This window comes from Myotis davidii, unplaced genomic scaffold, assembly GCF_000327345.1.
Source record: "Myotis davidii unplaced genomic scaffold, ASM32734v1 scaffold187, whole genome shotgun sequence".
In the NCBI taxonomy this organism is placed as follows: domain Eukaryota; kingdom Metazoa; phylum Chordata; class Mammalia; order Chiroptera; family Vespertilionidae; genus Myotis; species Myotis davidii.
Window position 1 is genome coordinate 5,871,730 of NW_006383018.1, and position 15,258 is coordinate 5,886,987.

The 15,258-nt window shown below is 42.3% G+C and overlaps 1 protein-coding gene across 1 annotated transcript in view; it reads left to right on the forward strand.

Moving 5' to 3' along the window:
• Nucleotides 1-14,542, forward strand: part of ASB4 (ankyrin repeat and SOCS box containing 4) — a gene marked incomplete at its 5' end in the record, with an annotated part of 123,950 nt that extends 109,408 nt beyond the window's left edge. Inside the window, 3 exons of the mRNA XM_006779268.2 lie at nt 3,022-3,512; nt 12,660-12,773; nt 12,974-14,542. Of these exons, the coding sequence (XP_006779331.1) occupies nt 3,022-3,512; nt 12,660-12,773; nt 12,974-13,162 (794 nt within the window). The remainder of the gene's footprint in view (nt 1-3,021; nt 3,513-12,659; nt 12,774-12,973) is intronic.
• Between the last annotated feature and the right edge of the window lie 716 nt (nt 14,543-15,258).

A 15,258-nucleotide genomic window follows, 5' to 3' on the forward strand; every position in this document is an offset into this window, starting at 1 on the left:
TCTTCTTCTTTCTTCTTCTTCTTCCTCTTCTGTTTGATTTCTTGAGCTGGGATATGATTACATGGGAGATGGCTTTATTTACAATATTTTTAAACTGCACATATATATTTTTTTATATATTATGTAATGCATGTTATATGTTATGGGTTGAATTGTGTACTCTCTCCCTCTCAAAAAGAAGGTATATTGAAGTCCTAATCCCTAATACTTCAGAATGTGAAGATAGGGTTGTTGCAGATGTAACTAGTTAAGATGAATGGGAGCAAGATGGGCCCCTGTTGCAGTATGACTTGTGTCCTTATAAGAAGACAGACCTGTGAACAGAGAGACACAGAACACCATGTGAAGATGGAGGCAGACCTTGGAGCGACATCTACAAGCCAACGAACACCAAGGATTGCCTGCTGTCACCACAAGCTAGGAGAAGGCATGAGACAGATTCTCCCTTAAAGCCTCCAGAAGGAGACAGAAAGGACCAGCCCTGTCCACATCTTAATTTCGAACTTCTAGTCTCTAGAACCATGAAATAAGCTACCTAGTGTGTGGTACTTTGTTACAACAGTTCTAGGACACGAATACATTGTTTTTCTGCATTAACAATATATTTTTTTAAATTTCCCAAAAATCTAGAACTAAAAAGTAGTCAAATCATCCCACTTTACATATTCCCTGGAAATATAAAGCGCTCAAAGACACAATTCAAATACTATAAAAATAAGGTTCCTCTATTCAGAAAGGGAAACTGCGCAGCCTGTCGAGTTGTACCAAGAGGTCAAGGATCAATTATAAATGTCCAAGTACATTTAAAAATAAAGGATGTGGTTTGTTCCGATTTGGCCCGTAAAATTTTCATCCTGACCCTTTGATTCCCTTCCTTACTGGAAACTCTCCAGTGACCCGGAATAAGGCTTCTGGGAAGACATTCTTATTCATTGCTTCGCACTCCAGAGAAAAGAAGGGCTGACCTAAGAGGAGGCCTGACCCAGGACTTCCCTGGGGCAGAATACTGATGAACACAGCTGGCTCCGTGCATGACAATCTTTGGTTATAATTCTGCTTTCTGCAGTTGGGCTGCTGACAGTCTCAGAGTTTACGGAGCCATGTGCCCTCCGACACCTCGCTGGGGGGTTGATTTTGTATAGAATACTGAGCACATTTGTAGGAGCATTGCTTTTCTCAAATATGTTCTATATGAGCAGAGAATGCCACAGAAAAGGGCAGAGAGGAGCAATGTTTGGAGAACAGATTTTTTAAATTAACAAAGTGCAACATGATTTCTGTGCCACTTTCAAGTTTTCACTATCAAGAGTAAAGTACAGAAAAATTTTCTAGAAAAATAACGAAGTGCAAAGAACAGAACAATGGTAAGAGATTTTGAAGTCAGGCTATCTGTTTTCCAACCTCTTTACTTCTTAGCTTGGTGTGGTTATTAGCCTAACAAATTTCTTTAGCTGTAAAATTAGGGTAAAAATTGTACCTATTGCAAAGAAATATTAGTAAGGTTTGATGAGGCGATATATGAAAAGCTTTTAGCTCAGAATATTGTCCATGTTAAGTGCTTAATAAATATTTGTTGCTGGCATAGTAATAAGTATATCAAGATTTATACTTGAAGTAGCTATATAAATTTCCAGTAGAATCAATAATATAGTAGGCCCCCAAGGGTCATTTGGTTCACCACCTTAAATTAGGCAGAGAAGAAAAACTTCAGCTTCTCAAGTTGACCATTCTAGTTCTTAATATTTCCTCTCAGAAAAATAAAACTCACATCAGTTTCCTGGCCTGTTACATAGGGTTGGATTAAATAATTCCTAAGGAACTTTCCAAGTACTAAAAATTTATTTCTAATAGCCATTGTTTCCCATAAATCAAATACATCACAGTTGCTAAATCATGGTCTTTTTTTAAAAAAAAATATTTTATTGATTTCAAGAGAGAGGAAGGGAGCGGTATAGAAACATCCATGAGAAACATCAGTCAACTGCCTCCTGCATGCCCCCAGCAGAGGACCAAGCCAGAAACCCAGGCATGTGACCTGACTGGGAATCTACCAGTGACCTGGTTCTTAGGTCGATGCTCACCCACCAAGCCTCACCACTGGGCTTGCCTTCCTTTCAATGGGTATTTCCGTTAGACTACTGGCTTCCACCCCTTTCAATGTAAAACATGACCTTAAGGCTAGTTTGGAGGTCAAAGTATTTGTGGTGGCTGTTTTTCCCCCACTGTGTTCCAAGAGAGCCTCACAGCCTTGGGCGGGTCTAGTACTGTCTGTCAAACACGCCACTAAAGTTTACCTTGCCCTAACCGGTTTGGCTCAGTGGATAGAGCCTCGGCCTGCAGACTGAAAGGTCCCAGGTTTGATTCCGGTCAAGGGCATGTACCTTGGTTGCGGGCACATCCCCAGTAGGAGATGTGCAGGAGGAAGCTGATTGATGTTTCTAACTCTCTATCCCTCTCCCTTCCTCTCTGTAAAAAAATCAATAATATATTGATTAGATATATAAAGTTAGCAGCCTTGCCACACTTAGAAAAATAAATAAGTAAATAAATAAAGTTTGTCTGGACCAAACTTTCAGGCTTTTCTGCTTTGAAAGAAGAAAAACAGGATTTTGTGAAACATTCAAAGAAACTGATGATTTTTAAAACTACTTGTATGAGTTTCAAAGATTGCGGTATAAACTTTCAGTGATGTTTGCTATTTTACTGATAAAAAGCGATTAGTTATGGAGACCACTTGTAAGAACTAACACTCAACCAACAGCCTGAAATCCTGTGTTCTCCACTCCCCCGCTCTACCCCTACGCCCCACCCTAGTGCATTTGCAGCTTGTCCAGCAGATGGCACTGTTGTGTCAGAGGAGTGGCTTCCATGGGGCCCAGAAAGAGAACGGGGACACACGGGATAATAATGTATGGCAGTCAGAGGTTAAAAGGGAAGCAGCAGTCAAGTCCTATTTAATGAACCTTGGGTATAATGTCAACGTCAGTTTAAGTAATCGGCTTCCTCAATCTCCCTTCCTAGGGGCGAACGTGAACATGAAGACCAACAACCAGGATGAAGAGACCCCCTTGCACACAGCTGCCCACTTCGGCCTCTCGGAGCTGGTGGCCTTCTACGTGGAGCATGGGGCCGTAGTGGACAGTGTGAACGCCCACATGGAGACGCCCCTGGCTGTCGCCACCTACTGGGCCCTCCGCTTTAAAGAGCAGGAGTACAGCAGGGAGCATCACCTCGTCTGCCGCATGCTGCTCGACTACCACGCCGAGGTCAACGCCAGGGACGATGACTTCAAATCTCCGCTCCACAAGGCAGCCTGGAACTGTGACCACGTGCTCATGCACATGATGCTGGAAGCGGGCGCTGAGGCCAACCTCATGGACATCAATGGCTGTGCGGCCATCCAGTACGTGCTGAAGGTCACCTCTGTGCGGCCTGCCGCCCAGCCTGAGATCTGCTACCAGCTGCTACTGAACCATGGGGCTGCTCGCATATACCCTCCACAGTTCCATAAGGTGAGGCTGTGTCCCCTCCCCCAAGCGACTCAAGCTCGAGGCTGGCATCTTTGGGTTAACTACTTCTGATCCTCTACCTGACCTTCCCTTTGCACATGTAAGGAGAGCAGGCAATGAGCAGAAGAGGGGCAGATAATCTTCCATGTCTTGGGTGAACACCAGTGAACTGGCTGTAGCTTCCTGAGGGACTGAATTGAGAAAGATCAGAAGCCACTTTAAGATTGCAGGAGAGGTGAATGGGGTCAGACAGGCGTACACTCGCTATCTCTTGAGCGGGATGTCTGATCTAAAGATGCCTGAAACTGCTTTGGAATTAAGTGGCGTGAAAGGGCCACTCAATTTTGCATTTAGTGAAAGCTAATGTTTACTGAGTCCTAATAATTATATTTATTATATAGAGTGAATTCAATTTATTAAGCACACTGTTATAAGCAGTTTGCATTTTTAAATTGAATTCTTATCACAACCGTATGAGAGAAACAATAATATTGTCCTGACTCTATAAAGGAGGAAACGGAGGCACAGAGCGGTGAAGCAATTTGCCTGATCTCTCACAGTGGCAGTGCCAGGGTTCAACCTTACATCATTTGGTCTAGCGTCTGTTCTTGCAATATCACACTGCATAGACTTTGTTTTAAAAAATATCTATTGATAATCTCCAGTGGGCTAGCAGAGGCCAGACGTTAGCAATGCTGATATGACTAAGACATAGCACCTGCTTTCAGGTAGCTTAGGATCCAGTGGGAGAGACAAACACGTAAAGAGACAATTTTAATATGCCGTAGTAAATGACCGTAGAGGAATGAGGCTGCTGACAGTAATTAACTTGGAAACCAAAATGCACTTCACTTTAAAATCAACCAAATAACACCATACCTAGGATCTCACTCATCCTAAAAAAAAATTAACAAGAAGCAGCGGAGTTTCAGGTATAAACCAACTAAATAATGTAGGATCACAGAAAGCCAGCTGACAGTTTACTAAGTTCACAGCCAAGTTCTACTTCCCCCATTGCTAAAGTATCAGAGACTGATCTGAAGTCCTGCACTGTGAGGCTCAATGGGAAGAAAAGTTCCGCTAAAGAATTTAAGGGGAGTGTACCCAGTCAGGGCACATTCCAGATGGACAACCCAGGGAATGTTCAGCTGTAGATATGATGTCAGGAAATTTTGTGATCTCATAAGGGATTTATTTCTTGTCAGTATTTCAATGGACAATTAAGTCATTTTCCCTTTAGAATTATATGCAATACAATGTTCTGGCACTTAATAATTTTTTAGAGAAAATTTCAAATGATTATGATGAAAAGGAATAAAAAAGTAAAAATAATGTTATGGTAATGTCCTTTGTTGAGTTCTCAATTGGCTTGTTATAGATTTCATTTTATTTTTATAATAACCTCTGAGAGAGGCATGGGCATTACGTTCATTTAAAAGGTAATAGCATTGAGATATTTTCCTAAAGTCACAGAGAGTAAGTGGTCAAGTTTATTCATTTTATTTTAAGAAATATTCACTGAGTACCTACTATGTGCCAGGCATTGTTCCAGGAGCTGGAGATAAAGCAATAAACAACAGCAATAACAAAACAAAAAAAGGCCTTCATGGAATATACTCTCTAGTGGGAAATAGGAAAAAACAAAACAAAATAACAAACAAATAAATATACTCTGATCTGTTCGATACTATGGAGAAAAATAAAGCAAGGTAAGGAAAATAAAAGAATGACCTGACATCTCCACCTGTATGTTTACATATATGCTGTTTTACAAAGGTGATTAGAGAAAATAAGGACATGGAGGAGCAAGTCATGTGGCTACCTGAACTGGGGGAAGGCCATCTGAGGTATAAGGAAAAGCAGATGCAAAGGTCCTGAGGTAGGAGAAAGTTAAGCATGTGTGAGGAAAAGCAGGAAGCCAGAGTGGCTGGAGTGGAGTGAGTAAGGAGGAAGAGAAGTCAGAGAGGTGTACATGAGGGTGGTTTACAGGCCATATTTATGGCCTTGTAGGCCATGGTTATACCTTTGGTTTTTCACTTTGAAGGAGGGAAGAAATCACTGAAGAATTTTGAGCTGGGAAGCATAGTCTGATTTATATTCCATAAGGAGCCATTTGACAGCCTGTTGGAGAATAACTCTGGGGCGGGGGGGGCGGTCAACAGTACTGCAATAATCTAGGTAAGAGTGTGGGTGGCTTAGACCCACAGTGGAAATAGTGAATGTGCTAAGAAATGGTCAGATTCAGGGCATGTTTTGAAGAGGGAGTCAATGAGTTTTGCTAGTTGATTATTTGTGGGCCGTCAGGAATAGAGAGGCGTCAAGGATAACTTCAAGGACTTGGCCCAAGGAATAGAAAGAATCAAGGGGCCATTTCCTGAGATAGAAGCAAGGCAGGTGGAGCTGAATTTGAAGAGAGGATCAGGGGTTATATTTTGCTTGAGATACCTACTATTCATCTAGGTGGAGATGTCAGGTAGACAGTTTGATGTAGGCGTCTGTTGTTCAGGGAAAGGTCCTGGCCAGAGGTACAAACTTGGGAGTCTTCATCATGACTATGGTATCGGAAGCCAGGTGCAGTGAACAAATGACGGCTTTAAGTATTGTTATTAGTACATGTCCACTGAGTAGTGGAATAGGTGCTCCTGGGTTTGGTTTACTCACAGGGGCCTTTCCAACCAGGAGAGACAAAATATGAGACTGTCTAGAGACTAAAAGCTGAGCTTTATTCTGAAACTCACTGCTGGCTAATTGTAGATGAAACAGGTCTCCGAGAAACTAAAAGACCCTCTCCTTATTCTTCAAGAGCCAGGTTAGGGAGAATGATCCTTTAAGCAGAGTTTCTGTCCTCCAGAAAGAAGTCTTGTGAATGTGAGGAAGGCCCCAGATCCTCTTCACAAAAGCAGTTCCCTGAGAGGGACCAACAAGAAGGATTAGGGGCAGCAGCTTAGTCATCAGGGCCATGAGTTTTGGCGTGGCCATTTACTTGCTGCATTCTCCTTCAAGAGCCAGGTTAGGGAGAATGAGCCTTTAAGCAGAGTTTCTGTCCTCCAGAAAGAAGTCTTGTGAATGTGAGGAAGGCCCCAGATCCTCTTCACAAAAGCAGTTCCCTGAGAGGGACCAACAAGAAGGATTAGGGGCAGCAGCTTAGTCATCAGGGCCATGAGTTTTGGCGTGGCCATTTACTTGCTGTATGGTTTCTGAACAAGCTCCTCAATCTCTTAGATTCCGATGTTCTCATCTGAAAAATGAAGGTAAAAAATATCAACTTTTCAGGATTGTCTAAGGAGTGTGTGAGTCAACGAAATCGTTTCCTTTCCTCCTCTTCCCAAAGTGAACACTTGGTCCAGTGAAAGAGTCTTTGCTTTAGTCTTGATGGCTCCACTAGCCTGTAAAACAGGCACATAATTATGTGTGCCAAGGAACTCTTTATCCACCATGAGCATGTTCTTATTCAGTTCTGTTTTGCTCTTCTGAGTTCTTCCAGTTTGGCCATACACTAAAGTGATTTAGGATAGAGTTGGCCACTGGTGGATGACTGGTATTATAAACATTTTGTCCCTCCCCAACAGTATAAGAGGACTGGCCCCCTTCCAAAGGAAAACTGAAGAAAAACTATTCAATTTACTATGCAGATTCTTCAGTGATTTAGAACAACTACTACCCAGCCCAACTTTCCAAAGAGAATGCCATCTTTACAACAAGTAAATGACTGACTCATTTATACAGAAGATAAAGTGATTTGTTCTCCTGTGGATGGGGAATTCTGTTTCCTTATTTACAAGGAACAAGGTCAGAGCTGAAGATGCTGTCTTCCAAATACAAAGCACATTTGCAGAGGGTGTATTTCACCGAAAGCCTATGTATAAATTACATGAGGTGGGGGAAAGAATTATATGGTCTGCAATTGCTTTCCAGGGTACAAAAGGACATTTGATTTTTTTCTCTCAGCATAATTCAGAAAGCAGTGACACCCCAGGGAGCCAAGATTGGGTTTTCTGGTAGGGCAAGAAAGACATTTTTCTAGGGGAGGGAAAGGAATGTGAGGGTTTGGGGGAGGTGAGGATGATTTCTGCTGTTGAACAGTGCTGTGTACGACGCCCAGGGCACAAGACGTCTCTTTGATTATTAAGTACCTTTCTGCACACAACTATATTAACATAAAAAGGTAGAAGTAGCTTTAGAATTTTTCTGCTGAAGTGGCTTAAGAGGTGCCACTTGCCTTGGAAGGGAGACAAGGAGATTTATCTCGAATCTATTCTGTAATCTATGCTTTTAGGTGTAGAATGATGAGGCAAAAAATATCTAAAAGTCTCTCTAGTTGCCACCACTGAAGAAAGAGCTTTTTTGACCAATTGTTCTTCCATGAAGGAAGACTAGAGACACACAGAAGGTGAAGTTCACGGGGGCATCTTCTGTTTCTCAGACAGGAAAAAGGCAGCAGAAGCTTCTCACTTCTAGGTCCAGACCAGTCCTTGTGATGGTCAAGGTTCCCAGGAGTCAGCATCTAGTGATGATTTAGAGTTTGCTGTCCCTTAAGGGTCTTTTGTGTTGTTGTTATTGCTTTGTGAAATAATTACCGAGGCCTGAAGAAGGTGTGCCTAGCTGTCTTAGACCTGGAAGAAGCCCGACCTGCCGGTGAAGATAGCTGGAGGGTTGTCAGGCTAAAGGAGCCTTTCCCGCTGCGGGCCCTGTCTTCTGTCAGCAGAAAACTTAGCCATCCGTGTCAGCAAAGCCTAATGACAGCAGTGGGAGCTTTGGAGTCTGTGCATCTAAAGACTGAAGGTTAAGAACTATTTGATTTATTTTTTTCTACTTTAATGAAAAGTGAGAAGTTATCTCCTTGTGATATATGGGAGCAGGCCAGGTGCAAATTGAAGCACCAAATGTGTGAAGTGAGGCTCCTGACCTGTGAATGAAGTCCGCTCCTGTATCCATAACTTAGTCTGAACGTTTTCTGAATAGGGGCTGGGAATAGGGTTGCCCGATAAAAAACAGGATGCTCAGTTAAATCTGAATTTCAGATAAATTATAAGTAATTTTTAATGTAAATGCGGACCATGCAACATTTTGGGTATATGTATACTAAAAATTATTTGTTGTCTATCTGAAATTCAAATTTAATTGGACAACCTTTGCTATTTTTATATGCTAAATCTGGAAACCCTAGTTGAGAAGTAGGTACTATGTTGTAAGGGGAAAGTAACTTTCATCCACATCTGTTCTGTGTCCTCAGTGTTGGCAAGAAGGGTGAGGTGAGGAATTCCTAGGGACAAGGTACCTGTGTTGGGTGTGTGGGCACTGTGTCTTTAAATAAAGCCAGTGTGGCTTCCACGAAGAATGAGTGTGGCCTGGGAAACTGATGCAGAGCATAGAGGTCAGTTTTCTGAGTGGACAACTAAGCCATGTGCAGAGCCTCATTATAAACTTTCTGACTTCTTCATGCTTTTTTTGTTTTTATAATTTCAGTATAAGTATATGCTTGATTCAGGCCTTGGATTAATTTCAGCTATCATCCCTGTACTGGTAACTCTTAAGTTTAAATCTTTATTTTAGGTTACCAAGTAATTACCAGCATACTTCTCACCATGGCTCATCCTTCCAGAAGGAATGCATCTGGAGGTCTTTAGAGAACAATGTGTCCGGAGGTCTGGATGGATGTTATTTTTATATCACTAGCAACATCTTTGTAGTCACAAGGGTCCAACCTAAAATAATTATGGAAGAGAGTCTCTCTTGTTTTAAAATGTCTCTGCAATGGGATTTGTGTCCTTAAACCATTTATTTCAGCAGCCATTACCTAAGGATTAAAATAAGACCGTGAGAATGTACTTGAAAGAGAACTAAGCTCAGACGAAGAAAACACAAGGCTACCCTTCTTTTTAATGTGGACCTCTCTGGGTTTCAATGTCTTTATCTCTAAATTAGGGGGACTGGATAATCTCTAGGGCTCCTGGCAACCCTACCATGCTATGATACTATGATGGTAGTTTATAGCTAGTGTTTAAAGCAATTAGTCAGCCTATGTTTTCTCTATCTCTTTTGCATGGAGCTACATCTATGCCATCCTCATCTCAGCTGCAGAAAAAAAAAATCAGGCCTATTTGCCTCAGTTTTCCAAGATCAAGGTCCTGGACAATTACCTGACTACCCTGACAGCCATGTACCCAGATAGAAATCCTTGAGTTATACTTTCTGTAGACTCAGAAATACTGTTTCTTCGGAAGTCCCATAGCAATGGATCTCTGGCTCGAGCCCACCTGCATCCCCCCCTTATGGGTTGATGGTAGCGGATTGTTCTTTATTTGTTTAGACCTGGCTGAAAAAGCCATGTTCAGCAGCTTAGCTCTGTGCTCTGTGCCCAGAATACGTATGTGAATGGAACCACTCATTAAACATGTTGTGCTTTGCTGCATCCATTTACGGCCAGGGTTTAGGATCTGGAGAAGGGGCTGCACACAAATGAAAACACTAGACAAGAAATATGAATTTAGAACAGTGGTTCTCAACCTGTGGGTCGTGACCCCTTTGGGGGTTGAACGACCCTTTCACAGGGGTCACCTAAGACCATCGGAAAACACATATATAATTACATATTGTTTTTGTGATGAATCACTATGCTTTAATTATGTTCAATTTGTAACAATGAAATTGGGGGTCACCACAACATGAGGAACTGTATTAAAGGGTCGTGGCATTAGGAAGGTTGAGAACCACTGATTTAGAAGGGATGGGGGGGCCAGGCTGGAAATCTCTCTAGTGGAGAAGCTCTCTGAAACCCTGGACCTGTCAGCTTTTATTCACTTGAATACACATTTTCCCTTTAAGAATGCATACAGGCATATCAAAGGTAAAGTTTGGTAAACATTAAAAGGATTGTCAGGTTAGAGAATTGCCTTCAGCCACTGAGTCCACAGCAGGGCAATATTATGCTGGTCTTCAGCCCTGCTGAATATCAAAGTCCATTGGCCTTCCACTTTTTGCATTTATGCTAACTACTGTTGGTTTTAACCTCTGGCAGTGCTTATTTGGACCTAGCCACTGGACAGGATGATTCTAATGCCTTCCCTGGTTTGGAGCTTTAATATATACATTTAGTTTCAATGGCTTATGACTGTGCTTCTTAAAGACAGGCACAACCAAAAGCAGCTGTATCCTGGCATTGGCTCACAGTAGCTCATGAGAGCTGGTGGTTAAATTTTGTAAGCTTATTGTTAAACGCAGCCATTGTGCAAACTTAAATCATAAAAGCCAACACATAAAGTATACTAAAAACAAAGGTAATAAATATTCAAAACCCTTTAGCTCCTAATTATCTATACTGTTGATGTTATTTGCATCTATTGTGTCTAAATAGTATGTAATGATGTTACTGCACATTTCTTCCCAACCATGCACTCAGTGACCTCATGTTGCTACCTTCAGATTCCTCATACCGTGGTCCTTTATCTTTTCCTTTTATACCCATGTGTAGTATTATTGAGCATCATAGGTTTAGCCAACACATTCTCTGATGGTATAAAAGTCTCGATCTTCACCTTGCCTATATAGATAGGATCATCTACCATGTACATTTTTGATTGCCATGAAGACATTGCATATGAAATATTCTCCTGCTTCTCATCTGCCCATCTCCAAATAAGTCTGACCTTCCAATTTCCTCATTCCTTGATCTCAAATGTCAAAGTTGCATTCTTTATTCCCAATATCTGATTAGTCATTAAGCCCCGATTCTTTCTCAAAGTTTCACTTACCCTTCATTCTCGTGATTAACAGTGAGACCAGCTGAGAAGCCATTGGGTGCTTTGCTCATGGTGCTCAAGGGACACTTGATGATCTTCATCATAGTCCCTTATTATTTACTGGCTTATATTGCTCTCCGACTTCAAATACCTATATCTTTTCTCCTCAAGTAGGTTGCAAACTCCTTAATGACAAAAAGCAGGTCATGAACTTTTCAGAATAGTGTCATAGTGCTAACCTAGTGCCCAAGAAGGCTTCCCAATGCAATGAATTGGTTGAATATAACCCTTTTTTGTCAAGAATATGTAATAACCTCCTCCTATTGCCTGTTAAGTCAATCCTAGCTCCTCAGACTGGCATTCCAGATGTACTGTCCACTGACTCCATCTTACCTGCTCTTATCTTTTGCTTTCCGACATGGACCCTCCATTCAGACTGACCTCCAATCAGGTGATCTGGACACATACACACACACACACACACACACACACACACCGGTATTAAAATTACAATCTCTCTGTCGCAGTTTTGCCCAGGGACCCAGGACGTTAGGTATTTACTAGCACATTGAAAAATGCAATACCAGACCACCTATGAGGGACTGGTAAAGGAGGTCAGGAAAACTAGTTTTGTGACTTCTTTCCCAAGGACAATAGGTTGAGATTGAGAAGGACTGGGAAATAAGGGAGACATTTCTTTGGAGAAAGTTCAGTGCAGAGGCATGCCTTCCTTACAATGGTAGGGTTGGGGGGCTTCCTCCTCATCTCACCTCCAGTGAGAGAGGCTTTCAGGGAACTCGGCAAAGAGCTTGATATGTTCAAGGGGAAAATGAGATTGATGTATAACTCATGATGAGAAAATGTAAAGGAGAAAGTCCGTGGCAGAAGCTGCTTGCTTGGTGGCAAAGGAAATGAAGGTGACAAAATTGGGAATCACGGGTGCTGTTGCTGCTGCTGATAGGACAGAGACACAGGTTTCCTGTGGCCCAGTTGTGGGTCACATTGAAGAGCCAGCTGGGTCACTTTGACATGAAAATAGCCCACACCAAAGGATTTCCAGTAATAGGGCCATCTTGGCAGAAAGGAGCGACAGGCCTTCTGATGGTCACAGCAGCTGTTGGGAGGTGTGAGGGCTGTAAGGGCAGGGCATGCATCTCAGCAGGCTCCCACCTTCTTGGTTAGAACTTCTTTTTTCACTTACTTCTGGATGGTGAAGGAAATTAGTCTGATTTAATTAATCCATCCGCCATGGAGGCTGGCAGTGTGTGGATACTCAAAGTCATGAGACTTCTCAAAAGCACTGCAGCATTCCAAGGAGCCCAATAGGTCAATACATTCATGAAGTCTCTGTGAGTGGAATGACTGAGTCATCTATGTGCATTAAATAAACGAAACTCTGCTTCATCTGCAGGTGATACAGGCTTGCCATTCCTATCCCAAAGCAATCGAAGTTGTAGTCAATGCCTACGAACACATCAAGTGGACTGTAAAGTGGAAACGGGCTATCCCTGATGATGACTTGGAGGTAAAGAATCAATTCACTTCCTCTGGTTTTCACTGTAAAGTACTTCCAGACCGCAATGCAAGTACAAGGAAGTATTTGTCTTACTTCCCTAGAAAGCTGCCATTAGGTAGAAAATCGGGCCTAAAATCATCACTGTTGATTTCTTTGGATGGCAGTGGTGGGACTTTTCTGACTGTCACCTGCCTTCCCTTCCTTTTCAGAGATACTGGGATTTTTACCACTCTCTCTTCACTGTGTGCAGTAACTCTCCAAGGACTCTCATGCATTTATCGAGATGCGCCATCCGAAGAACGTTACACAACAGATGTCACAGAGTAATTCCTCTGCTTTCCCTTCCATTGTCATTGAAAAAGTACTTGCTTTTAGAGCCAGAGGGAATCATTTATTAAGCCTGATGAGACAGAGGTTCCCAATCCCAGATATTTAAGTGGACTCGCCGGGTAGACACCGTTTACATAAATAAAATGGTACTTGGGTTGATTATAACATTTCAGGGATTTCAAAACACTTTACAAACACTATGTCATGTCATTGATCGTAGGGTTTCATGGTGAGGGGAGATAAAGAAGCAAAGCAAGAATGTATCCAGAAGGTACAGACAGAACAATAATAACTAACAGGATTACTGTAGGTGCTCTTACTAGGTGCCTGATATATTTTTGTAAAATGTTCCTATATTATCTCATTTGAAATGGGACCCAGAGTTTCCTACAACCAATCTCCCTTATCAGTGATAAGTTTACATTACTGTTCATTTGGCAAAATAGCAGGCTTTGTGATCCGCCTCTTAATCTTGGCGCCTTTCCCCCACTCCCACTTGGCAGATTATTACTGTTGCTGGTTTTGCACACTCCTGTACCCACACCGAACTCCTCACCTTGTTCTTAGCAAAGAAAACATGTGAACGTAGTCCAAACAGGGAGATCTTTTATTCAACTTAGACATGAAAAACAAAGGCCAGTCCACTTAATAGTCAGAAATGGACATTTCAACACACTCTCACTGAGCCAGAGACTGGAGATGCAGAGATGAGCCCGAAGCAAGGACTCCTGCCCTCCAGGATCTCAACATTCAGCAGAGGATCTGGACATACAAGCAGGGAACTGCAGGGTCAAAGGTCAGGGGCAAGAGTACAGGTGCTGACTCATTCATAGTGCTTGCCTTCCAAAGCCATGTTTCTGACACTAAGTGTGGTTTTCTTTTAAGCATGAAGATGGAGTGAAGGGATTGTGTGACGTGGGGAGGGGAGTGTCTCCTGCTGCTGTGAGTGGAAATGTAATCACTTTAAGTTTCTCCACCCATCTAGGTATTGTTTTATTTCAGCATGATTTCCTGTTTAATGTGAAGAGAAAGACTTAAGTTTATTACATTGGTCTTTTTATGTAACAGACTGACATTTCAGAGCATTTTTGCTAGAAGGTCAGGAGTGCTTTGCTAGCAATGGCTGGCTAGAGAAAGCAAAGAAAAAGACTTTTTTTTGAAAATGATAGAAGTTTGAAAATGTTGGAAAGAGAAGTATGTTAGACAGGCTTGTTAGTTAGTGGTTTGCTGAAAGAGAAATATAGATGATGGACGTCTGGACCTCATGGTTTGTGAGGCCAACTTGCTTCTTTTTTTTTTCCTCTTGCTGATCGCTTAGTAATGCTTTTTAGATGTTAGAGCAGAAGTCATTAAGCACACACAAATCAGTTTGCCACTTGTGAGCAGGTTTCTTTCATTTGTGTGGTTCTCCATCTTATTTAACTTTAGATGCTTGAGTTTTGAGTAGAGATGATCCTATATAATAAAAGGCTAATATGCAAATCAACCAAACAGCAGAAAGACTGGTCACTATGATGCACACTGACCACTAGGGAGCAGGCGCTCAATGCAGGAGCTGCCCCCTGGTGGTCAGTGTGCTCCTACAGGGGGAGCGCTGCTCAGCCAGAAGCCCTGAGCCGGGCTCATGGCTGGCGAGCACAGCTGCAGTAGTGGGAGCCTCTCCCGCCTCTGAGGCAGTGCTAAGAATGTCCAACTCCCTGCTTAGGCCCGCTCTCTCTGGGGAGTGGACCTAAGCTGTCAGTCAGACATCCCCTGAGGTCTCCTGAACTGTGAGAGGGCACAGGCCAGGGTGAGGGAATCCCCAAAATGCATGAATTTCATGCACGGGGACTCTAGTATTAAATAATCCACTTAGAATGTGTGTCTAAACTGGGATTCTCATAGTCCAGGCGCCCTGTAGGAAAAATCATAGGTGGATACAATAATCTTTTCAAAGCATCAGTTTTACTCAAAATTTTGGGAGAAATATTTTGTATTAAGACAAGACCTATATTGTGGAATGGAACGCTGAATTTGTATGAACCGTTCATATACAACACGATCCTTCAGAAGACTGTTTGCTGACATCAAGTTGTGAGGCCACGTGGCAGAACACTGTGCGCAGGTCCATGCTGGCTCCACTTTCTGGGCTATTCCGGGGGACACATTTGTGACGCACTGACTT